Source organism: Gymnodraco acuticeps, unplaced genomic scaffold, assembly GCF_902827175.1.
Source record: "Gymnodraco acuticeps unplaced genomic scaffold, fGymAcu1.1, whole genome shotgun sequence".
Taxonomy (NCBI): domain Eukaryota; kingdom Metazoa; phylum Chordata; class Actinopteri; order Perciformes; family Bathydraconidae; genus Gymnodraco; species Gymnodraco acuticeps.
This window is the reverse complement of record NW_022991642.1, coordinates 496,305-522,483: the sequence shown is the minus strand read 5'-3', so window position 1 is coordinate 522,483 and position 26,179 is coordinate 496,305. Positions and strand designations below refer to the sequence as shown.

The window sequence follows — 26,179 nt, the reverse complement described above, 5'->3', positions numbered from 1 at the left end:
CCTCATCTGGACTTTTTTTATTGGTGTGCTACATTTTTATCGCATGTTTTTAGCACTATCTTATCTATTTTAATGGTGCTCATATTTATGTTTTTATTACTTCTTTCATGTTTTATAATTTTAAATGTATATATGTGTATGTTTTTATCTGATAATGATCAAAGCCACATGAGGAGGGATGCTTTTATTTGTTTATTTATATTTATTTTAAATTATTTTATTACCTGGAGGCCAGAAAACCACCCGCAGAGAGGAACTCTTCACCTACCTGCTACCCTTTTAAATAAACAGAGCCAAAAAATACCTACCCTTTGGAATCTTTTAGCCCGACCTTGATTTTAGTGGTTTTTGTTTTTCAGTGACATCCAGTTCATCTTATACGATTTTACTAACCCGGTGTGCCTTTATTTTATTATTATTAGTTACTTTTAACACTCCCTTTACTTTTTAAATTAATATTACTGGGGAGATTGTTTTAATTATTTGTGTTTTTATCATTGCACTTGTGTTTTAACTGCACTTACACTTCTATGCATGGCCTACTAATAGAACTGGAATTACTTTTAAATTGACCATTTTAGATCCCCCTATCATTTAGGGTATTTTATAGATTCCATTGGGACAACACACACACACACACACACACACACACACACACACACACACACACACACACACACACACACACACACACACACACACACACACACACACATCTGCCAGCTTGGCAGTGATATCTGCATTACTCATCAACTCAAAAACACCAAATTATCCTTGTTAATTACACAACATTGATTGGTTTGAATTGTGTACAATGCTTTTGTATTTTCCCCCTTCGATTCGGAGTAACACGTATTTTTTGTACATTTGGATGGCAGAAGACACTACACTACCCAGAATCCTCAGCTATCGTTTGGGACTACACCATGTGCTTAGCTTGACAAACCCCCTGATCAGTCCTCAAGCTCTGTGATTGGTTGACCTCCAACTGCATTCCATATAAAAAAAACCTTTCGTAAAAAAGAAAAGCATACTTTATTCAGCAGTGCTTGCTTTACTCTTTGAAAGTCATCAGATGAATGCATTGTAATAAATGGTTTGGCTGCATTACATATTACACATCTGTCGTTGTTCTTTATTTATCTACAGAGATCGGGCATCAGATTAGACCGGAAACGTTTCTTTTACCGTTCTGTTTTAATTTCACAATAAAGTTAGTAGTAATAATTTGTTTTGATATTATTGTTTGTTATTAACTACTAGACCGCTGGGTCATGTTAAGACCATATTTTCTGTGTTGCTGTGGGTTTTTTCCATCGCTTTTGTGTTACAAATATCAAAACAATAACAAAATGTATCCGTCGTAAACTAAACCGGAAACAGCAGTATATTTTATTTTGTTAACACTGTAAAATTGACAGCTTTTTAACCCGCACCTCCTACTGGTTAAAGCACGTTATTACACGTTTAGAGTAATGCAATGCAGGGAGATTGTGTTGCTTTTTAATGACTGTTTAAAATGCCTTTTTCTTAATGTCTTTCATTTTTGTAAAGCACTTTTGAATGTGTTATATTTGATGAAAACATTTAAATATTAAGAGTACATACAAAATAGTGGGAAAGTAGAAGGTCAATGATATAAATATAGAATAGAAAATATCAAGAAGACACTCTAAATTATATCTAGAATAAAACAGTTTAGTGCCTGATAGGAGGATGTGCAAACTAATAAGGCTTTATTTAAACATTAAAGAATACTTTAGGTTAAGATCTTCTTTTAAATAGGAAAAAAGCTTTGATACAGATACATATTAAGCCTTACAAAGTCTAATATATTGCATGGTTTGTTTTGGAACTTGACAATCAACTTTCCTGCAATGTTAACTATGTTGAAGCACTTATTTTAACCAATATTATACATATTTATTATACTCTTATAAGATGTATGTAGATAGAATAATACATGTGCAGAATACGACAGTTTAATGGAAGTATACACACATATTGATAGATATCTTGTAATGCACTGTTGAGGAACCTGTGACCTAAGTTTTTCATTCATTGCATAACTACACCGTAGTTGTGTATATGATATGTCAATAAACCTTAGAAAATCTTGAAATCTTGAAAGGGATGTGCAAAATAGCCATTATATACAGTCTTTAATGAACGATTAGAGAATAACGAGTAATGGATATGCTTTAAACGGATCTGCAGATACATATTTAGTCTTCTCAAGCACCGACTATCAAATATCTCTCCTGATTGTTGGCACTTGACAATCACCTTCACTGAATTTCACTCAGGTGTAACTAAAGTCTGATTTAAGGGTTGTTTATATTTCACATCATTAATCCAAATCTGTAAAGTAACTAAAAATAAATGTAGTGGAGTACAAATACCACGTTAACCTTAAAGAAAGCCCTCAGGATTATAAAAGACCCCCATCACCCCAACCACAAACTGTTCTGTCTGCTGCCGTCTGGCAGGCGGTACCGCAGCATCCGGACTAAAACCACCAGACTCAGAGATAGCTTCATCCCACAGACCATAAGATTATTAAACACCTGAATTTAGAAACAACATCCATAACATTCATCTGGCTGCTACTTAGAAATTATGTATCTAATATATCATATTCCAATCACTTGTATATAGACTCTTATTGCACTATTTCACTATTTTTTCTGTGTATCTGTTTTATTGTGTAGCACTGTTGGAGGAGCCTGTGATTCCTGTTTTGAATAGTGTGCCGTCGATGGGTTTCATTCCATTTCAAAGTGCTTTTTGACGCTCCGTGTAAACTTCGCGTACTGCCACTCCAACATCCAATCACAGAGCTTGAGGACTGATCACGGGGTTTGTCAAGCTAAGCACATGGTGTAGTCCCACACGATAGCTGAGGATTCTGGGTAGTGTAGTGTCTTCTGCCATCCAAATACTCCGAAAAAATATTTGTTTCTCCCAATCGAAGGGGGAAAATACAAAAGCATTATACACAATTCAAACCAATCAATGTTGTGTAATTAACAAGGATAATCTGGTGTTTTTGAGTCGATGAGTAATGCAGATATCACTGTAAAGTCAATCGACAGTCAGGAGAATACTTACTTCCGGGTGTAAAATTCTCCGTTATCCAATGGGAATGGACGCTCGTAATACAATAAAGGGGACATGATCATTATCTTTTAAATAACGTTAACTAAAGGGAACAATCTATTTGATACAGCTGAAGCTCTGGCCTTCCTTAAAACCTATCTAATTTAATAAAAATCACAGTTGCATTACACACAATGCACTGTTTTTTGAGAACAAAAATTCGTAACTAATGTAATTTTTACATTCTGACGAAAAATAAAAATGATTATGAATAAAAATAAAATAAAAGAAGCCTCCCGTGAGTAAAGCTGTAAAGTAGATTTAAAAAACGTTTTATAGAATAAAAGCTCACTGCGGGACGTTGTAGAAATGCGTGTGTGCACCACAACAAAGCAGCCTCATTCACTTTACATTGGGGTTGTTTGAGTGGTGCAGACACGTAAATGTGGCCAAGTTCGTGACTCCACCACGCATTGTGGTGTTGAGGAGTCGTGGTGGAGTCACGCATTCTGGTGAGATCAGGTTGGCATGCACCCAGCAGAACTGCAGATCTATACCGCCTCTGTGAAGTCTTAACAGGCTATGATTACGTTCTATGAGAATGTCTTCTCTGACAGTTGTTGTTGACTGTATGCATTTTAATATGGACAATGAATCTGTGCATATCACCACCCTATCTGGTCTGACCTCTTCAACCCACTGTATTCCTGTTATTACTGCCAGCATTTCTGCTGTGTACACTGATAATTGTTCTGACACTCTTTTTGAGATCAATATTTTAAAGTCTAGGATATATATATATAGCCACTCCAACACACTCTTCCTTGTTCTTAGAACCCTCTGTGTACATTTTGAGGTAATTGTAATACTTTTCGTTCAGGTACATACTCGTTTTAATTCCCACTTCATTTATTTGCCACTCTTTTTTCCTTTCTATGATACTCACATCCAGGGACGTGCACAGACATTTGGAGGGGCTATTGCTCTAAACTGGAAAAAGGGCCTCCCCCCGATAAAAAACATAAGACCTTTTGAAAATTGTAACTTGTTTTTAATGTAAAAGAAACCAAACGATTATTACATCAACTAAATTGAACAGTAATTCACATCTCATAACAAAATAAGCTAAGGCAACTATTGCATTCGGTAACTTGTTTTTAAAAATGCAAACCAGGGACATTTTTTGTTTTGCGGTCCATATCTCATCAAAAATATCTAATGTTAGTAACTATTAAAGACAAAATGGGGACAATTATATTCTAATATAGTTTGACCAGACCATTGTAACTGCTGTGCAGTCCAGACATAAAATAGGGCCTCTAACTAATTACCTTAAATAAACTCACTAATTAATTAAACCAGTTCATTACGCATTATTCTTATTCTTATCATGAGCGCAGTAACGGTAAGGTATCTAATTACTTATTTATTTAGTATTCCATAACTTAGTAACAGAGATGGTCAAACTAAAGTGGTAGAGACGTGGTAGAAATCCTACAAAAGAAAAACTTGTCCATGCTTTTATCTTCAGTAGACTGGACTACTGCAATGGTGTCTTCACAGGTCTCACTAAAACATCTATTAGGAAGCTGCAGCTAATTCAGAACGCTGCTGCTCGAGTCCTCACTAACACTAAGAAAGTGGATCACATCACTCCAGTTCTGAAGTCTTTACACTGGCTTCCTGTGTGTCAAATAATAGATTTCAAAATACTGCTGCTGGTTTATAAAGCACTGAATGGTTTAAGCCCAAAATACATTTCTGACCTCCTGCTAAATTATGAACCATCCAGATCTCTCAGGTCTTCAGGGACTGGTCAGCTTTCTGTCCCCAGAGTCAGAACTAAACATGGAGAAGCAGCGTTCAGTTATTATGCTCCAAATATCTGGAACAAACTCCCAGAAACCTGCAGGTCCGCTGCAACTCTTACTACTTTTAAATCCAGGCTGAAGACTTTTCTTTTTGTCGCTGCTTTTAATTGAACTATTCATATCTTAGACTGCACTGTAACTTTTATCCATGTACTTTTTCTTTTAATGTTTATTTTATTAGCTTTTCTTTTTAATGACTGATTTTAAATGCCATTTTCTTAATTTCTTTCATTTTTTGTAAAGCACTTTGAATTGCCTTGTGTTGGAAAGTGCTATATAAATAAACTTGCCTTGCCTTGCCTTGCCTTGCCTTGCCTTGCCTTGCCTTGCCTTGCCTTGCCTTGCCCTACAATGAAGCGGGACATTGAACTGTTCACCCGTGAGAGGGCGATCAAGAAAAGAGAGCGAGCGGCCCCGTTGAGGGAGTTTACAGATGAGAAGACACAGAAAGACAGAAGCACAATAACAACAAGTAGGCTATATTTAGGTGTTTTTTTGTAAATAACCGACGGTATCAAGAGGAAGTAAAGCCCCCTGGTTTGTCTCTTATACCCTAACTGCCATGAGACAACTCAAAATCAAGTTTCCATAATCTGACACTGAGGTGGTCTTAACGCCCCGGCAGATGACAGCGCTGACAAAGTGTGTTTCCCGCAGCGAGATGCTACAATACTAATTGTGGGTTTATCATGTTGATTTGGCCACAACAGAAAAAACAAAAACAAACTCTCGCTCTCTCCAGAGGGGCAGGTCAGCCAAAAAGGCCAAACGGGCCGTTGCCCGGGCAACATTAGCCCGTACCTGTGCACGTCCCTGCTCACATCTATATTAGCTTCTGGGGAAAGCCATGGGGGAACACTGCTAAATGGGCTTGCTTTGGCAAGCTTTATGGTCTCCACTCCATATGCCCTCGTTCTCTCCTTACTCGTCCAGCCAAACCCACGCCCCTGGAACTTTGTATATTCCCAGCAATCCTGCAGTATTATGTTTGTGATATTTTCCTCGCCACTTCCTTGTAGCCTGACCCAGTGTACTCCAGGTGGAACTAAAGTCTGATTTAAGACTTGATTATATTTCACATCATTCATCCACATCTGTAAAGTAACTAAAGATATTAAATACAAGTAGTGGAGTAAAAGTACACCATGTACCTCTGAACTGTAGAGGAGTAGAAGTATGAAATAGCATAACATTGAAATACTCAAGTAAAGTACAAGTACTTATAAATGATACTTTAGTACAGTACTTAAGTAAATCTACTTAGTTGCTTCCCACCTCTGATTATGTTCATTATTGACACTCAGGTGCTGAGGAGGCTTGGCTGTGTGACGGACGCACAGTTTGAGGATGTGTTCAACAAGGTGAGAACTTGTATTTTAATGTTTGATGTGCCTCAGCAGCAGAGGTGGAAGAAATACTCAGATGGTGTCTTATAGGTTTTATTGTATTGTATTCATTTAATTTGTCTAATGTTTTCATTTATTTTTATTAATTTATTGTTATTATCTTACCTCCTCGTGTCCCTTGAATTGTTATATTATGCCTTTATGGATGGGATTAGTTTTGTTTCATAAAGATAAAGCAACACTTTCTCAGAATCAAGCAAAATTAAGAGTTTAAGAAAAAAAAAACGGAGTCAAGCAGAATGCATTTAATTTCAAAAATAAAACCATAAGTTGCAAACAAATCGTTTGTGTAATAAACTATAAGTATTTTTTCTTTGTTTTAACATAGGTTGTTGTTTGCAGTTCTCTTTGCTTCTTTCTCAATGATCAGACTTTTGCTCTCGCTGTTTGTAAATACCATGTAGCATGACTTGCTTTCTGACATTTTGAATCCCCAGTTATATGACCACCTCTCCACTTTTCTAATCGCTCAAGCTATATTCTCCATTACATGGGGCATTTCTTCCCCTCATCCATATAGCCCCATCATCTGCGTACAGAGCCGATTGGATGCATGTGTCTAAGCATGTAAACATGTCATTAATCATGATGTTAAATAATTTTGGACTGATTGCACTCCCTTGGGGAATACCATTTTCTATTTCAAAATAATTGGAAATATCTGCTCCAACCTTTCCTCTAAATGTCCTGTCTGTTAAAAACGCTCTTACCAAATTACCATAACAAGGCATAACACCGGAGCCCTGCTGCGGGGAAACTTTTGCACTGTACTGAGTTTGTTCTAATCCGTCAAAATGACGGACTGCTTTCAGATTTTTCCGTCATCGTTAAAAAAAATTCCGTCATCGACGGAATATATTCGGTTAACGCGACCTCTGCCGGGGACACATATTCATGTATAAAAGACGTACAAAAGTGCATTTAGTATGGGATTAGTTTTGTATCATAAAGATAAAGCAACACTTTCTCAGAATAAAGCAAAACTATGAGTTTAAAAGAAGAAAAAAACTGAGTCAAGCAAAATAAAATAAATTTTAAAAATAAAACTATAAATTGCAAACAAATCATTTGTGTAATCATATAAACTATAAATATTTTTTCTTTGTTTTAACATAGCTTTTTGTTTGCAGTTCTTGTTTCTTCTTTCTCAAGGATCAGACTTTTGCTCTCGCTGCAGCTCTCTTATTTGCGCTCCCTCATTTTTGGTTTTCAATTCTGACATAAACGTCCCAGGTGGGCGGGACTTTCAGCGGTGCGTCCCCATTGGCTACTCAGTTTTTGAGTGACAGCCCACTACACCACAGATCATACAGTGCAACTCATGCAGCAAACTCCGGAGTCCACTCGGCCACATTAGTGTTGGTGTCTCCTGGGGAGTTTCATGAACATATCGGACTTATCTTATGGATTGCTGTGCATTATACTTGTGTTGTGTAGTTCATACTTTATTCCAACTTTAAATATTTTAATACCTGAACACACTGCTGCTGTAAAATAATAAAACATGTTACATTTCAAAAGCATATATTGCTATGTTTAGGACAAAACAATTAAAGACAGCTTTAATTTAACAAACTCTACAATTCTGAAGCATTCATACACAATGGATACAAACTATGGCCCTTTCTCATTTCATCAAATCCCCCTCCTCGGTCCTCCGGTAGTGACCCGGAAATGAATTTTAGCGCGTCATGTTGAAGGACATCTCATTTCTCTCAATGCACTTCGAGGACTGAGGATCGAGCGTCGAGGAGGCTCTCTGGAGGAGCTATAACCGAGGAGACACTGATGGGTCCTCCACGGCTCCTTCGCGGATGCATTTCCGGGAACAGAGATGTTTCAAAGCGTCGTGACGCACGGCCGGACTTATCTCAGCCAATGACAGCTCTGCATGCATCCCCTGGATATTATTTTATTAACTGCTCTCATCGCAACGCGATGTTTACAGAGAGAACAGCTTTGAGGTCCGTGCAGAAAGCAGAGCAGTGTGTATAATATATATCACTCAGTATAACAGGCCTACTCTCTTTATTTGCTTTAGTTTAGTAGATATCTACAAACAAAGAGTCGATATTTTTCTAAAACCATTTAGTGCTTCACATAATAAAATACACAACGGCTGTAGCCTGATAATATGCTTTAGGAGCTGTAGGTGTGTGTGGTACAGTGTGTTGGTGTGTGTGTGTGGTACAGTGTGTAGGTGTGTGTGTTGTACAGTGCGTAGATGCAGCGGACAGACAGGTCACAGTTGGTTTGGTGTCCTCTGCTTACTTTTAATACTTGTAAATAAAACTTTTGGCCCGTAATTTATTTCCCTCATTGTAGCGACCAGAGAGGGGGGGGGGGGGGGGGGGATATATCCAGTCTCTGATAGTGTTACGTTATTATGAGAGTGCTCTGTTTGATTCTGAAATGGTATATATTTATGTGTGTGTGTGTGTGTGTGTGTGTGTGTGTCCGCATCTGTAGCCTGTTATTGTCTCATTATACCGCACGGTGAATGAATTAAAAGTAAATATATAAGTCGTCATGAACACATCTGTCCATCAGACAGAGGGCTGCTGAGCCTCCTGTCATCATTAATGGACGTCTCTTTAAAATGACCGCTCAGAGGAGAGGAGTTCTCATTTCTCTAACCGCCTGCTGCTTCCCCTCCTCTCTCCTCGGTTCCCCTCCTCGACTCCTCCGTTCGCATCTCCTGTGGGCGGGACTAAGTCTCGAGGATAGGAGTCGAGGAGGGGAGTTAGAGAAATGAGAAAGGGCCTATGTTGTCTCATTCTATATCCTATGAGAAAATGATATACATTTAGCATTACAAATTCGACATACTATTCCTATAGCCTGAGGAAGATATGAATAATCAACAGGTTTGAATGGAATCTCTAACATTTTCATGTAGAATAAAAATAGTGGTTTTACAAATTACATTTATTGAAATTTGAACCAGAAGATGAAGTCTCAAAGAATGTTTTAAATAAAAGAACATTAAACTAAAAGGTGGATAATAATAAAATCTATTAAATGTATATGTAAAGACATGAATGAAAATGACACTGAGCAAGTGATAACAGCAACGCGTGGATGAAGATGGTGCAGGTCTTTCTTCATGCCCCCCCCTCCTAGGATCTAATGCTGTCCCCTCAGAGGAAGTGGGAAAACGGGATAAGACTCTGGACACCATGCTGTCTCAATGATCCACACTTTTAAGAGAGGAACATTAATGATTTAGGAAATGAAAAATATGAAGTTAACAACTAAAACTCAGCTCAGGGGCATCAGGGAAGGTAGGTTTTCCTACAAAGTTAACTCAGCCTCCATTGATTTTCATATAAAATTAGTGTGTTAATAAAATAAGCTAACGTGGCTTATACTTGCATATCTAAACAGAATCATGAAAGCCTGTTGGTAGAGTCAGGCACACAAGTCCGTTTGAGTGTGTGCGCCGGTGTCTGAATGCTCACTCACTGCTAGCTATGTGGCTAACTGTCCCTGCTACTTAGCTTGCATTGTTATGGATCTAAAGGTAGCTGCTGTAGGAGCCACATTTGAAGTATTTTACTGTGTTTGTTACGATACATGTTTTTTGAGTGGATTTGTGTGGTGACGTTTGTGGTTATACCCGGTTGCTTTTACCTGCGCACTTTGTAATAGATGGAGGGGGAGTGAGCTGGAGAAGGACAATTTTTGTTGACCGCACGCACGCACGCGTAAAGGAATATAGGCCTATGCATATGGTTTTGCTTTGGAAATAAAAGGTCAAACGCATACTGCTGGAAAGACTGAGTTTTTTGCGCGTCCACAATGTTTTTCTCTTGTTTAGTGCCTCGCGGCATTGTTTGGAAGATCACTGCCGCAATAGTAGCAAAAGCTAACTTTCATAGCACATATTTTCTTTACTTATCACTTAACACAAAAAAGAAACAGACCGTATAGTACAGCACAAACAACACAAATGATCAATACTTATATTTTCACTTGTAGTATTATAATAATTGAAATGCAGGCTCTCCTGGGGGTCTTCTGTCCATGCTCAACTGCCGCAGCTGCACTGTACAATCGCTGGAGGACTGGACTGTCACTCAAAAACTGAGTATCCAATGGGGACGCACCGCTGAAAGTCCCGCCTACCTGGGACGTTTCTGTCAGAATTGAAAACCATATTCATTGTCCTCTCCATCAGCTTCTGTTTCCATGTGTTCAGCTGAGCTGCTGATTGGAGGCTCTGCCTCTCCGTTATCCTCAGTTTGAATTTCATTAAGCTGTGAGGACTGACGACCAACACACTTGTGTGTTTTGAAATGATTACGCCATTTAAATATTTTGTCACAAACTTTGCAGCTGTATGGTTTCTCTCCTGTGTGGACCCTCATGTGTGCCTTTACACTTCCACTCTGTGAAAAAGCTTTCTTACAGACTGAGCAGCTGAATGGTTTCTCTCCTGTGTGGATTCTCATGTGTGCCTTTAAATGTCCACTCAATGCAAAATATTTGGTACAAACTGAGCAGCTAAATGGTTTCTCTCCTGTGTGGATTGTCATGTGTCGATTTAAATTTCCACTCTGTGAAAAAGCTTTCTTACAGACTGAGCAGCCAAATGGTTTCTTTCCAGCACTACCTCTTGGATCACTGACAGATTCTTGTCTATTTTTCAGTGAGTTTGAGCCTGACGCAGGTTCTCTGGTCTCCTTCCAATCAGCACTGTCTTCAGTGTCAGGTTCAGAAGAGTCTCCAGTGTGGTCCTCAGTCTTTGGTTGTAAACTGCTCTCTGGATCTGAGTTCCTGGCTGGTTCTGGTCCTCGACAGTCATCTCCATCAGCTTCTGTTTCCATGTGTTCAGTTTGTCTTTGATGAGGCTGTGATGACTGAGGTTTCTCTTTATCATCTTCACTCTTCACAGGGTCAGGAGTGAAAGTGGACTTGGTGATATCAGCCTCCTCCAGCTCCTGAAGCTGCTCTCCCTCCTGACTGATCCCGAGTTCCTCCCCTTCCTGCTTAATGTTTGGGGGGGGCTCTGGGTCCTCCTGGTCCAGACTGGTGCTCCACTCCTGCTGGTCAGGGAGAAGCTCTTCTTTAACCACCACCAGCAGCTGGACATCTGCAGGAAACAGGAAACACAGTCAGAAAAAACTGTTAAGTGTTAGCATTTAAAAATCTAATCACCATTACAATGGGAGACATTTTGCAGCCCTAATTAATGCCTTTGTTTTTATACTTTCATATTGTCTTTCTGATGGGGCTTTCCAACGTGGTTCGGAGCTAGAGCCTAAAAAGTACCAGTTTTTCCTGTTCACACCGTAGCCGGCTCTAAGCTCCGAATCCCGGTGCTTTTCAAGGACCAAAAAATTGTAGAAGCAAGAAGAGCTTACTTCGGAGGCGGGGCAGGGGCGGGATCAACCTCAGCAATAACAGTTTATGGCGAGTACGGCAAATGAAAGTTGTAACAAGCAGTAGCGCTGACCAAAGTGACTAGAACCCAACCACACACTTATTAAAAAAAACACACTTTATAAAGTCAGGCAACACTAACCAGGCTTAGTGTTATTCTGTTTATTTGTACCCTACTTTGACCATCTGTTCGCTATCATTGATCATTGTGGAGAGCAGGCAGACGTTTTGTTTTGTATTATAGCAGGTATCGGATGGAATCAATACATGGGCTGCACAGGTTTCCATGACTCATGTCCGACTATCACAAGTTGATAGTCTTGAGAAGTAGCTATTTAATTTAATCTGGCTTCATATGATTAAAAGCAACACGATCATCGACCAGCTGATCCATCGATCAGCGATGTAAACGGTGACGTCATGACGCAGCAGCACCAGTCGGTTTCTCGGCGGTGTGAACAAAACGGGGGGCTGAAAAAAAAACGGTTCCGAACCAGAAAAGCTCTAGCACGGAGCTAGAACGGGAACTGCGTTGGTGTGAATTTGTCCCACCTGTTGTGTATTTTTGTTGGCTCAATTCACCTTATGTAGCACAACCCTTTCCACTTACAGTTAAAAATGAAAAAGGGGTTTTTCTTCTGGTTTAGCACTAGCTGATATGTAAACAAATAATTGTATTTGGGATCGTTCACAGATACACTACGCCTATAGAATGGTAATACTCGGTTACAAATTAAATTCTGCATTTAAACCTTATTTAAGTAAAAGTACGCAAGTATTAACAGCACCTTCTTATGTAAAAGTAATGACACTGCAATAAAATCTTCCCTGTCAGCGTTTGATTTATGATGTTTCTTGATTATTGTCAATGTTGCATTTTACTGCTGTACATGTTTAAGGTTGCACTTCTATAAATGATGATAGAAGAGGGAACTCGCAATCTGAATACACCCAAAATGTAATTTTTTATTATTTTCTTTTTAACATTTAGTTGATTTTCTTTCTCAAGATGAAAAAATAAATACATACATTTGATAATGAATAAATCATTTAAAAATACATTTATAACGAAGAGAGATAAATAGTGGAACAACTGCAAAAGATAACGTTTAATATTTTATGAGTTAAATATTTTCTACATTTATTTTTAATATTACTTTTTGGTCAATATAATTGCATGATAATTCACTTATTAGTTAAATTGTAAAAAGGGTTAACAAAGGGTTTAAAGTGTTAATCAGAATCAGAATACCTTCATCAGTCCCAGAGAGGGGAAATGTACATTGTTACAGCAGAAAAAGAGCCAGCTTAATGTTACATGTTACATGAATTAGAAAGTATTGAAGGAAAAAAAAAAGTAATGATATAATACAAAATATAATAAAAAGTTACACAATTTACAAAATACACATCCTGTAACAGTTCTTAGGATTTAGCAGCCAGGTATATATTGCACAAATAGTAGGGCTGATCGATTATGGCAAAAATCATAATCACGATTATTTGTGGTCAATATTGATATCACGATTATTAAATACGATTATTCATTGACTTTGAAAACATCCATTTATTGAACTCAAAAACATACTGCTCAAATTATTATTATTGATTTTAAACAGTTGATTACACTGAACTTTAAGTATAATTCAACTGAAAAACCAATTTAAAAAAAATAAAAAATTATACATTTAAATAAATAATATAAAAATAATAAATACCAATAAAGATCCACACATATTTTGGAGCGCACTTCCACGACCTACTAAACATATATAAATACCTTTTTCGACTGTCTTTCTGGTATTTCTGTAGCCCCATCCACGAGTAACGTTTCCACGTCAGGTATGGTATGTGTATGCCTTAATCTTCCTCCAGAAGAACCGTTAGGCCTTTTGCAGCATACCTGTATGCCCCACCTGTGTTGCTCTGTACTACTGTATCTTTGCAGTAAATATTTGTTTTTTGTTTGTTTTTTACAGTTCTGTAAGTTCACATTATTTACAATTTGTTCAGTTCATTACCTTTTTACAGCGGGCGGGGGCATGAACGCAACATCTGCAAAAAACAGCGTCTGAGGGCTTCTTAACATTTAACAAACTATGAATGTGTCATACCCACCTAACGGGAAGAAACTCAGCTAACTGACGATACGATTTGTACCGAAACAAAACACAAGTCTCACAAGAAGCCTCTAAATGAGCCCTAAGCAAAACATGCTAACACACTTAGCACAGAACTCTCGGTAGAAATAGTTTATTACTTATTGGATCTGCACAAACAAGATATTAACTAGCAAGCTGAGATTCCACAGATTCTAGAAATATAAGTATCATCACCGTGCGATCAAAACTCGTGACAGGGGAAGCTAACCCAGCTTTACGGAGGAAACACGGAAAAGAGTCTTACCTTTTACCGTTTCTGATCAAAAGTTGTGTTGAATGTAGGGATGTTAAGATTCACCGATTCACATCGGTGCACCGGCATAAACGTTCGAGATGCGAGTGCACCGGTTGAAAGAGTGCACATCGGCTACAGTTTGGGTTGAACTCGCGATGCATCGATTGTAGCGTCTTTGCATTGGTATTTGTTTTTTCCACATTTGTTTTCACAGTGAAGAAGGCGATGATGATATGGCTTCTGGATGCCCGAGTATTATGGGGAAGATGCCACCAAGGTCAGGAGGTACTGCAGAAGGTGCTCTGATGCTGGCAACTGAAGAGTGAAGACACCTGTGTACTGCAGGAAGTGTCTGTGCTTCACTACCAAAAATAACTGTTACCGGGCATGGCATGACTTACTGGAGTAATACTGTAACATTCAGGGTTTGTATAAAGTTTTTTTTTTTACCCAAAAAATGCTGGTTGTATAGTGTGTTGCTAAATTGTTTTAAATAAAGCTGCTCCAGTTGGAGTCAAATGTTTCCTAAGTTTCCTAATTGTTATTGTGCAACACACACACACACACACACACACACACACACACACACACACACACACACACACACACACACACACACACACACACACACACACACACACACACACACACACACACACACACACACACACACACACACACACACACACACACACACACACCACACACACACACACACACACACACACACACACACACACACACACACACACACACACACACACACACACACACACACACACACACACACACACACACACACACACACACACACACACTTTTTTTTACAATCATTTGTTTTATTTATGGAATGAATACCTATAGTGATAATTAAATGTTATACTATGATTTGTACAGTCTGGTACCTGAAAAATGTTAAATGGCACTGATGGAACCAAATGTACCCAAAGCTTAGTCCGCTTGGACTTTTTGTTTGCTAAATCTCTCTGAAAAGGTCAATTCTCACTTGTTTTGCCTCAATCTTGATACAGGGTACTTATTATATGTTATACTTTGGATTCCTAAAGCTTTGAGGCTACTAACCCATCATTCAAGGGTGGTTTTCACTATAAGTAATGGGTTTTATTTGGGCGGAGACAAGAATTTAAACTTTTTGACTATGTTCCATATGGATTTACTCTGACACTGAAACATCTTTATTGATTCTGACACTTCTACATCCAACTCACAGATGTGACCTTGCTTTGATAAAATAAATTATTCATATAACCCTTTTAGAAGTTAAGTTATAGTCCTTTGTTTTGGGCATGTCCTTTTTTTTTCGAGCCTGAAACCTGAAAAACAGGCTTGGGGCTTAAGAGGTTAAAAGACGTTTTCGTATTTCCCATAATAAGAAGTTGCCAGTATTAAACTGTGTACATCCCTGGAGGTTTAGGGGATAGGAAACACTCAAATTTATAACATATAATTAATAAATGGGTGAAAATTGCTTGTGCCCATAATGGGCAGCATTCATATATACCCACATGACAGCTAAGGCCAGAAGAGCTTTATTTAACAGCTGGTCTTATGTCTGTGACCCCTCCTGTTGTTAATTGATAAGCCTGAAACATGCACTTGTCAAGGTTCAGAGGCAAATATGGCATGGCCATCGATCATCTTAAGATAAGATATAATTTATTGATCCTAAGTTGGAAACATTTGCGTTACATCAGCATGTGTAACAGTTGTAAATATGCAGTGGTGTTTATTTGTAAATCATTTAGTATAATCACACAAATTCTGTGTTTTATATTTAATAATTCTGTGTTCTTTATTTATTGAATATTCAATACCTGACAAGGTCGGAGATGAAAAACTTGGACATCTATCAATATGTGTGTATACCTCCACCATTAAACTGTCGTATTCTGCACATTTCTTATACTATCTACATACATCTTATAAGAGTATAATACGTATAATATCAGTTAAAATAAGTGCTTAAACATACAGTAGTTAACATTGCACGAAAGCAATATATTAGTACTTTGTCAGGCTTAATATTTATACCCCCAAAGCTTTTTTCTTATTCAAAATAAGACCTTAACCTAAAGTATTATTTAATGTTTAAATAAAGCCTTATTAGTTTGTCTGTCTGTGTCTCCTATTAATATCTAATAATAAAAATAATACATTTCAATAACGTGCTTTAACCACCAGGTGTCCCTTTCTATCAGCTGTGCACCGTTATGGTGTAAATATAGCAATTGGATCAAATATAAAAGTCAGCCGAATTAGTATTGATACTGCAAGGAGACTTATATTGTGAAGAGAAATTGAAGATTTTGTTTAATTGCTGATATATTTATGATCCACGTCACATATTCAGTTTCGGCGGCAGTTCTTCCTGTTTGTCCAGAGGTCTTCTCATCAGGGCTCTATAAATAGCAAACTACGGCAGATATGTAATATTTAATGCAGCCGAACCGTGTATTACAATGCCGTTATGTGATGACTTTCAAAGAGAAAAGCAAGCAAACTCAGAATAAAGTGTTATTTTATTTGTAAAAAATATTTTCGGATTTCACATCAACAGGAAGTCCGGTTAACTAAAATGTCCGTGCGGAACAATACCCCAACCCATAGATCCGTGGGTGAATAATGTCAATCACCACATTACACACATCCCTTCACATTTACATTTGAATTTACATTAAAGTATTTCGTGAGGCCTTCTAAAATGTTTTTAAATATAATTAGGGTTGTAGTTGAAGAGTTTGTAACGGACAACGGCACGTCCATTAATTCCACAACCACACACATGGATTAACATCGATTTAATACATTAATGTAGCCTTTGTTTCTGCTAAAAGAGGTGTCGACCAGCTGGGGCAACAAGATAATCGGCGAAATCGAGTGTGACTATTAAAAAATAAATAATTATTATATTAATATTGACAATAACAACCCACCGTCGGGGAGCGTTCTCATGGCGTCTATTATCAACGCTATGGGAGGTCTATGAAGGTCTATGGGACGCCCTGCCCGTTGAAAACTGACTTCCAAGGGGTACCCTGTCCGTAATAGAGTGACGGGGAGGGGCCCTGACCGTCCGTCAACATGTGACGGGTTGGGAGTGAGAACGTGTTGATTGAACAGATATTGTATCTTGCTTATTTTTCCTCTTAGGAAAGCGGGCACGGGATGATAATTTATTTGACACCGTCGAGGCGATGTGGTCAAAGAGTAAACAGAGGACAAGATGCTCACGATGATGGAGCGCCAGGCTGAAGTGTTGACGCGGCAGATGGAGCGCCAGGAGCACCAGGATGAAGTGTCGGCGCAGCGCCAGGAGCGCCAGGATGAATTGTCGGGGCGGCGCGAGCGGCGCCAGGAGCGCCAGGATGAGCGACAAACCTCTTTTCAGAATGGGTTTCTGGAAGTGCTTTCCCAGTTAGTATAGTGGTATAGTTGCCACTGTTAACAATAACTTTGCACTAAACTTTGTCTGCTGCTGAGCCTATCCCTACACCTGGGACAGTTGATTAGGGCCTGAGCACGAAGTGTGCGAAGACCTATTGTAATTGGTAGAATTCTTATTCTCCATGCTCTGCAGTTTCAACCTGTTTTTGAGGGGGTTACGACACTATTCATGTAGCGACATTTGGCAACGCCGCCAGGACGGGTGAAACATTTTACATTCTGGAGTCGATGGGTGAAAAATGTCCAACATGCTCGCTAGCGCCACCTTTGAAAATTCAGTTTGCGAAAAATGTACATAGTCGCAGCGTAAGTCTGATGGACCTGACATTTTGCACACTTAAATTAACATAATGTGAAAAACAGTGAAATATTAACTTAAATTTCCATTTTTTTATTTTCCACGCCAAACTTAGTGTACAGCATCATTGGAGGGACACATTACCGTAGAAAATGAGCACGAGGTGTGGAAAAATGTGGCCGACATCAATCAAAACCTATTCGCAAAAAGGTGTGGCCTAGACATAAATGCTCAAAAAAGCATGTTCATTTTGGAAAATAAGGGGCGCCAAAAACACAACAAATGTATACCTCAAGAACGGATGGACGAAATAAATATATTTTGTCAGATATGACATGTCACTTGTTAGACGCTTTTATCCAAAGCGACTTCCATACTCAATACTGTGGGCAATCCCCACAGGAGCAATTTGGGGTGAAGTGTCTTGCCCAGGGACACAACGACATGCTGACTGCAGTGGGGTTCGAACCTGTGACCCCCTGATCCCAACACCAAGGCTCTATCCACTGCGCCACACACCTCCCTATATATAGATATACTGGCAGGATGAGTATAAACTGAGATTTAAAGTGTTGCAACCAATGATAAATGTGGGCGTGTCCTATTAAGTATTTTCTCGAAATCGAAGGGTTAAAAACACTTAGTGTATAACTTTGTGTTAAAATCTGTTACGGCCTTTAATCTCAGAACACACATGACAGCCCACAACCTTTTCCAGACTGTACAAAAAAATCGTACGTTTTAGCAAATACGGCTCAGTAGCACTTTCCTTTTTTATTTCAATTCCAACTTTGGTCATGAAGAATATTTTTCTCTGTTATCCACGTTCATAAAGCATAAAGCAACAGCATCAGAGCACGGTGCAGAGTCTCTAGATGAGTTTACAGTAGTCCCTCGTTCTTATTATACATCCATGTTGTAGTCCTCTGTAAAGAAAACTGTAGTTTCCATAGTTTCCCCACAGCAGCAGACGCACATGTATGACGTCCGCTGGCTCATCATAAACACGTCGGATAGTGAAAGTGGGTCGGATTCTCTAAAGTACCGCAGTCTCTTCTCCTAAGTCCTTTTGAATTATCCTATCCACTATCCCTTAACCCAGTGGTTCTCAAACTTTTCCTGTCATTCCCCACTTTGAACAGGTGGGCCTTTTCAAGCCCCACCTGTTCCTCATCGCTCCAATAAAATGGTAGGCCAAGCTTAAAATGGTCAAATATATCGTTCTACAACAGGGGTCTCCAACCTTTTTTAGGATGAGAGCTACTTTAAAAAAAAACAAGTCGTGAGCTACTTACTCCTCTTTTTTTGTTTTTTTGCAATGTATATATTTAGCACATTTTAACATTATTATATGCTACATTTAACCTTTGTGTGCTGTTTGGGTCTGTGGGACCCGTTTTCAGTGTTTACTAAAAGAAAATGTATGATTTTTTTTTTTAAATGTTGAAGTTAAAAGCATCTATCTGGTGCACTTTGAGCACAAAATGAATGTATGGATACAGCTCTCAACCCTCATGAAAGGGAGCTGTATACTTTTCAATAATCCAAACATCTTTAGAATATGATCACAACCTATAGTACACATTGGAATGATTTCTTACTTTATTTTTTACAACTAGGCTATATTAAATAGATAAAGGTGTGCTCTCTCTAGCTCTGTCTCGCTCGTTCACAGAGGCTGTGTGCTCCTCCGTGGCGATGATGGCTTGTGTTAAAAGATAATAATAAACATAGGCCTATTTGTAAAGTGGGGGGACACAAACGGGATTTCGAAAAGTGTCACGGTTAAACTCCTTGAAGTGGTGAGGTGCCGCTCCACATTGCTTTTCTTCCCGACTGTAACGCTGTGTGTGTGTGTGTGTGTGTGTGTGTGTGTTTCACATGTGTGTGAGAGTGATTTTTACATAATCTGTAAATTATTTTGGTTTCAGTTGTGTGTGTGTGAGCATCGGGACTTTTCCCGGTGGGCCGCTGCCGTTGGTGGGCTGCTGCCTTCGGTGGGCCGCTAGCTCTGGCATAGGTGGGCCGTGGACTTTCACAGCGCCGCTGCGCCGGTACCGCATCCGCCGCCGCAAACACCCGCCGTTGCGAGGCTCTGGCGCCTCCGGCAGGTCCGGCGCAGCGGTGCTGTGAAAGTCCATCGCCGTTGCGAGTCTCCGGCTGTAACAATCCACTACCGCCCGCGAGGACCCGGGTTCGATTCCAGCCTGAAGTCCAAAACATTTTTTTCTTAAATAAAAAAAAATAATCTTCCGTTCATCGCGTCCATTCGCGCCCCACCTATCATATCTCTGCGCCCCACCGGTGGGGCACGCCCCACACTTTGAGAAACGATGCCTTAACCCCATGACGTTTCACTCAGAGGTCAAGGAATAGACGATAGGGTTGGACATTAGGAGCTGATTTTTGGATTATCCCACCGCAACGCGAACATTTGAGAAATTACGAACGGCTCATTTCGGAGGACTCGCGCGCGTCTGCTTGACGGCGGGACGACCGGCGACCCTCCCCGACAGGCGCTCAGACGCGAAGGCCTGCCCACAACTCCGTGCACGTCTGTGACCGCAGTTTTAATTTTATATTGAAAATGTTAACTTACATTTACAACTTCTATTTTATTTACATAAAAAATGTGAACTTCTATTTACTACTGTTATGTCTTGAGTGTGCAATAAAAGAGAACCTACATGGCGATTAAACAGATCCTGTGTCTTGCTTATTTCTCCTCTGACACTTTATCTTTACAACGACCTATGTAGCATCCTATCATTTTAAGTATTATTTAACCTAAAACTAAATGTTTTTATGAATGTTCTCTGAGGAGGACATGGGGATTTGCTAACTTTTTATTCCCCCCCCATTTTACACAACACAAAATGGAGTCCACTATGGGCCATAACCAGTGTTGGGATTAACGCGTTACAAAGTAACGCGTTACTGTAACGCCGTTATTTTTGTAGTAACTAATACTCTAACACATTTATTTTAAAATTCAGTAACTCAGTTACCGTTACTACATGGTGCGTTACTCCGTTACTGCGTTAGTTTTTTTATATAGTCAACAGCCAGGCGAACAGAGATGAGAACTGTACTTAAGTACAGTACTTGAGTAAATGTACTTAGATACTTCCTGTGTCACATGCGGAGACGGGCTGTGGGCGTGTTTGTGTTGTTTACTAACAAGACTATCATGGCGGCGGCAGAGCTCAAGTCTAGTTTCTCCACCTGGAGATATTCTCACTATTTCACTTTTGTCGAGCACAAAGAAAATAAAGTTTCTGTTAAATGTAAGTTGTGTCTTGGCGGGTCAAAGAGCCTATCTACTGCCCAAACCAGTTATTCAAATCTCTTAAAACATCTGCAAAAACAACATGCTGGGACGAAGCTAGTAGCTAAGACCACAGAGACTCAGCCGACGCCACTCCACCTCCACCTAAGCAACAGCGGCTGGATTTTAACCAAGGGACTGCTGGCCAGGGAAAAGTCGATAAAGCCATTGCACGGTATGTTGTAGAACACATGCAGGCTATTGCTACAGTGGAGTCACCTGCTTTCAGGGAGCTAGTTAGCATGATAGCATGTCCGGGCTGCACACGGCATATGGGACGGAAGACTTTTTCCAACTACCTGGAGAAAGAATATACAAAAATGGAAAGCCAGCTAATATCGATGCAATCCAGATTGCATATAATGAATGTCAAGTTGATCAACAGATTGTATTATTCTCCAATGCAATAACAGTACTGAAATGATGGCTATAAGGGCATTAATGGGAGCCCTTTTTGTAAGTAACTAAAACGTTACTTTTCACAGTAACGCATTACTATTTGATGTAAGTAACTGCGTTACTTTTGAAATGAAGTAACTAGTAATGGTAACTAGTTACTGGTTTTCAGTAACTATCACAACACTGGCCATAACTAACATGTAGGTTTCCGTAGTGTTTATGGCAGACGGATGCAGTGGGCCAGTGAGGCCATGGTTCTCAGCAGGAAACCGATGGACTGTCCACTCCAGGTAGGGAATGAGTCCTTACCCCAAGTGAAGGAGTTCAAGTATCTCGGGGTCTTGTTCTCGAGTGAGGGAACAATGGAGCGTGAGATGGGCCGGAGAATCGGAGCAGCGGGAGCGGTACTGCAGTCGCTTTACCGCACCGTTGTGACGAAAAGGGAGCTGAGCCAGAAGGCAAAGCTCTCGGTCTTCCGGGCCATTTTCGTTCCTACCCTCACCTATGGTCATGAAGGATGGGTCATGACCGAAAGAACGAGATCGCGGATACAAGCGGCCGAGATGGGTTTTCTCCGCAGGGTGGCTGGTGTCTCCCTTAGGGATAAGGTGAGAAGTTCGGTCATCAGGGAGGGACTCGGAGTTGAGCCGCTCCTCCTTCGCGTCGAAAGGAGCCAGTTGAGGTGGTTCGGGCACCTAGTTAGGATGCCACCTGGGCGCCTCCCTAGGGAGGTGTTCCAGGCACGTCCAGCTGGGAAGAGACCAAGGGGTAGACCTAGGACCAGGTGGAGGGATTATATCTCTTCGCTGGCCTGGGAGCGCCTTGGGATCCCCCAGTCAGAGCTGGTTGATGTCGCCAGGGAAAAGAAAGTTTGGGGCTCTCTGCTGGAACTGCTACCCCCGTGACCCGACCACGGATAAGCGGGAGAAGATGGATGGATGGATGGATGCAGTGGGTCTCAGGAAGATATATAATAAAAGGTGTGTTTGCTGCTGAGCCTATTTACTGTGCATACAACACACCTGGCACAGTTTATTGTTATTATATTTCCACACTGTACACTATTGTAATGTTGCCTGTGGTAAATAAAAGAGAGAACCAAAAGATCAACTTTATTGTCAAAATGTTTACAATGTACAATTTACACGCTGTTCAGATGCCTCATAAGGGCTGTGCGCGTGTCTTGCCCCCCAGCCTCGGCAATGGCTGGCGCTGGCCCATCAAGCTGGGTCGCCGGTAAGGCAGTCCATTCCTCCCTGTACTCATCATCATTACTCTCACAAAGGTTATGTAATATGCAACATGCTGCCACCTGGATTTTGATCTTGTCAATCTTGCAGTCGTTTCTTTTCATCAAGCACCGCCACCTGCCCTTCAGTCTGCCAAAAGCGTTCTCCACCACCACTCGTGCTCGGCTTGTTTTGTAATTGTACGCAAGTTGCTGGGGTGTCAGCCTTACTTATAAAGGTTTCATCAGCCATCTTTGCAGGGTGTAGGCTGAGTCACCAAGGATATAGTAACCCACATCATGTCCACCAATATTCCTTGTTACATGAGGAAGTAGACCACCCTTATCCACAAAACTACACAGTGATGACATGCCTAACACTCTGCTATCATGCATGCTACCTGGTAAGCCAACAAAAACACTCCAAAAGAGGCCCTTACCATCCACAACACCCTGCAGGATGAGCGAGTGCCAGCCTTTGCGGTTGAAATACTCGTTGTGGAATTCCTCTGGTCTCAGAATGGGGATGTGTGATCCATCTACTGCACCTACACACTGTGGCACACCCCATCTGTGCTCAAAAAATAACGCCATCTCTAACTTCTCAGCGTTCGGCCATGGCATGAACTCAGGAAGGAGTAGGCTCACAACAGAGGAGCAGAACTCGTGCACACAGTAACACACCGTAGATCTGCCGACTCCAAACAAATGAGAGATGGTCCTGTACTCAGTGTTGGTCGCAAGTTTCCACAGTGCTATGGCGATTTTTTTAGGCACAGGGACACACTCCCGGAAGTTGGTGTTGCTTCTCCCCAACGTTGCTTCCAGGCGACTACAGAGGTATTGGAAAGAGTGCTTGGACATTCGGAAAACTTTGATCCACTGCACATCAGTGTGGCCGATGTTCTATTGTTCACCCAGAGAGAGCGCGGGACACGACGCGTTCCGTAGTATTCGCTAGGGCTGAACGGTTAATCGATTTTAAGTCGAAATCGTGATTTTAAATGATGCGATTATCAAATCGCAAAGCCTACGATTATTTTTAACATTTTTACAATTTTTTTATTTTTACAATTTTTTTTATTTTTTCTTGTGTGTCAGTCATCCACACCAATCAGAAGTGCTGTGCTCCACATGTACCAGCCATTGTTAATCAATCAGAAGTAGCCCATGATAGAAGGTGATACACAGATTGATCCAATCACCTGCCAAGTGCTTCTGAAAGTGCCCGCCCTTTCCAAATGGCTTCCAATGGAGCTTTAGATGGTTTGGTGAAACAAACCATCTGGGTCAGGTTAGTAATGCTCCATCACATGTTTCTATTACAGGGTGAATCTTAAACTGAAGCTTGACTTTAAAGCAACCCAACGGAAGTTTCATGTAAGTTTAGTTTTTTCACTCGTAGCTCGGGCTGCGGGGGTGCTAGAGACGGGAGTACGTTGATACGACCTTCCTAGCCGGAGTTATGGCCGCATTTTACAAGAAACTTCCGTTGGGTCGCTTAAAAACAAATATCGCAATCGCAATATTTTTCAGAAAAATCGCAATTCGATTTTTTTTCCCAAAATCGTGCAGCCCTAGTATTCGCATATCTGGAACACATACAAAGGCACAAATTAGCTCTACATAACTCCACAAATCCTACATTAGAGAGTATTAATAATTGTGATTTACTGAACTTACCATTGCTGTTCTTAGGGCGTGAAAACGCTCATCGTCATCAGCCATCCTACGGTGAAACATGGCCATACTGCGTGCTTTTCGTCGTCCAATCCTTTTCTTAAGGCTTTTTAACCGCATTTGATGCTGAAGCAGCTTTGCGATTATAGCATTCGACGGGTGGCGGCTCCGGATTTGTGTCGAAGGCGTAGTTGGCTCAGGCTGCAATAACTCAGTTACAAAGCTGAATAACATGAGCACAAACAGCACAACTTATGTCGACTCCATCTCCATCATGTCTGAGGTCGGAAGGTAAACAGACACATACAGCGGGTGGGTGGGCGTGGCAGTATACGCTGGAAGTTTTTCTTCTCTTGGTTTTTTAGCGGATTGCAAACAACTTTAAGGTGCATACCGCCACCTACTGTACTCGCCGTGAAGTGGTTTGTGGCCTGCCAGTTAAACCCAAAGTAGAAGAAGACGAAGTGACGTCAGCGGCTCATTTGCATAATCTTCCCTCAGGGAACTTATTCCGGTGTGAACGTGATCTGTACTTAGTGTCCTGGGGTGGCAAAGTACTTGGTGTGAACGCGGCTATTGTCATTTTCGAGCCTGAGGCCTGAAAAACAGGATTGGGGCTTAACTGGTTAAGACATGAATACTACCATGTAATGTTTTTGTACATATATATTTAAGAAGTACAATATGAGAAAAGCACAAGTTTAATTTGTGGGCCATATTTCATTTTTTTTACTATTTGAATTAGCTGAGGGCCGATTCAAAATGGCCAGCGGGCTGCATTTGGCCCCCGGGCCGTTGTTTGGACACCCCTGGTTTAAAGTGTTAATTAAGAGTAAAGGGAACATACCTGCTCTGTGTATCCGAAGCTCAGGCTGTAAAACAGCGTCCAGTAGTTTCTGGAGTCTCTCGTTCTCCTCTTTGGAAAGAAACAGCTCCTCCTCGAGCTCTGCTATCGTTTTTTCAAACAGAGCAAATATCTCTTCAGCAGCAGCAGTGAGTCCCTGCTTCTTCAACGACAGCAGCATTTGGACTTTACTCATGTTTACTAGATCACCTTTTCCTGCTAACTCCATTAAACACAGCGTTTCTCTCTTCATCAAACTCTCAATCTGACTAGTGTTGCTAACGTGTTTCCAGCTAGCATGCTAAACTAGCTCCTATAGTCCGAGGTAAACGCTCCAGAAAAAAGAGCACAGTGTCCATTCGGAGGTTTATCCAGACACACAGATGATGGATCAGTAGTGCTGGAGCTCACACACACTTTATCAGGAACACACAGAGAGAGAACCGTAGCTACGAGATGCCTCCTCGATCCAGGTTAGAAAGAGCTGGGAACTTCACTTCTTGTTCTTCTTCTCTCGGTTTTTGGCAGATTGCAAACAACTTTAAGGTGCATACCGCCACCTACTGTACATGAGTGTGAATCACCATATAATTCCATCTCTTAACTCATGGGCGTATATCTATGATCTAATCAAAACATAAAATAAATAAAACAATAGGCTACAAAAAAAACAATCATCCCATATCTATTCTAACCTAATGTTGAATTATTTTTCCCTCCCCAGTTTCACTCAGAAAGGTAAACAGTGCATTTCTGGTAGCTCGTACTCCCTCTCCTTC

General features: G+C 40.4%; 1 protein-coding gene across 2 annotated transcripts; it reads right to left on the bottom strand.

Annotated features, from left to right (window-relative positions):
- Positions 1-9,358: 9,358 nt before the first annotated feature.
- Positions 9,359-25,903, bottom strand: LOC117534295 (zinc finger and SCAN domain-containing protein 2-like). 2 transcript variants are annotated; one of them, XR_004567171.1, is made up of 2 exons: positions 24,560-25,234; positions 9,359-11,471 (listed from the first exon to the last, which is right to left on the bottom strand). XR_004567171.1 is itself a non-coding variant. In XM_034198500.1 (2 exons), exons 1-2 carry the CDS (start codon positions 25,651-25,653, stop codon positions 10,519-10,521), a joined length of 1,203 nt encoding a protein of 400 aa, XP_034054391.1. In that variant the 5' UTR covers positions 25,654-25,903; the 3' UTR covers positions 9,359-10,518. The 2 variants fall into 2 exon arrangements, 1 of the variants encoding a protein (XP_034054391.1); XM_034198500.1 differs by lacking the exon at positions 24,560-25,234 and adding an exon at positions 25,404-25,903.
- Positions 25,904-26,179: the final 276 nt, after the last annotated feature.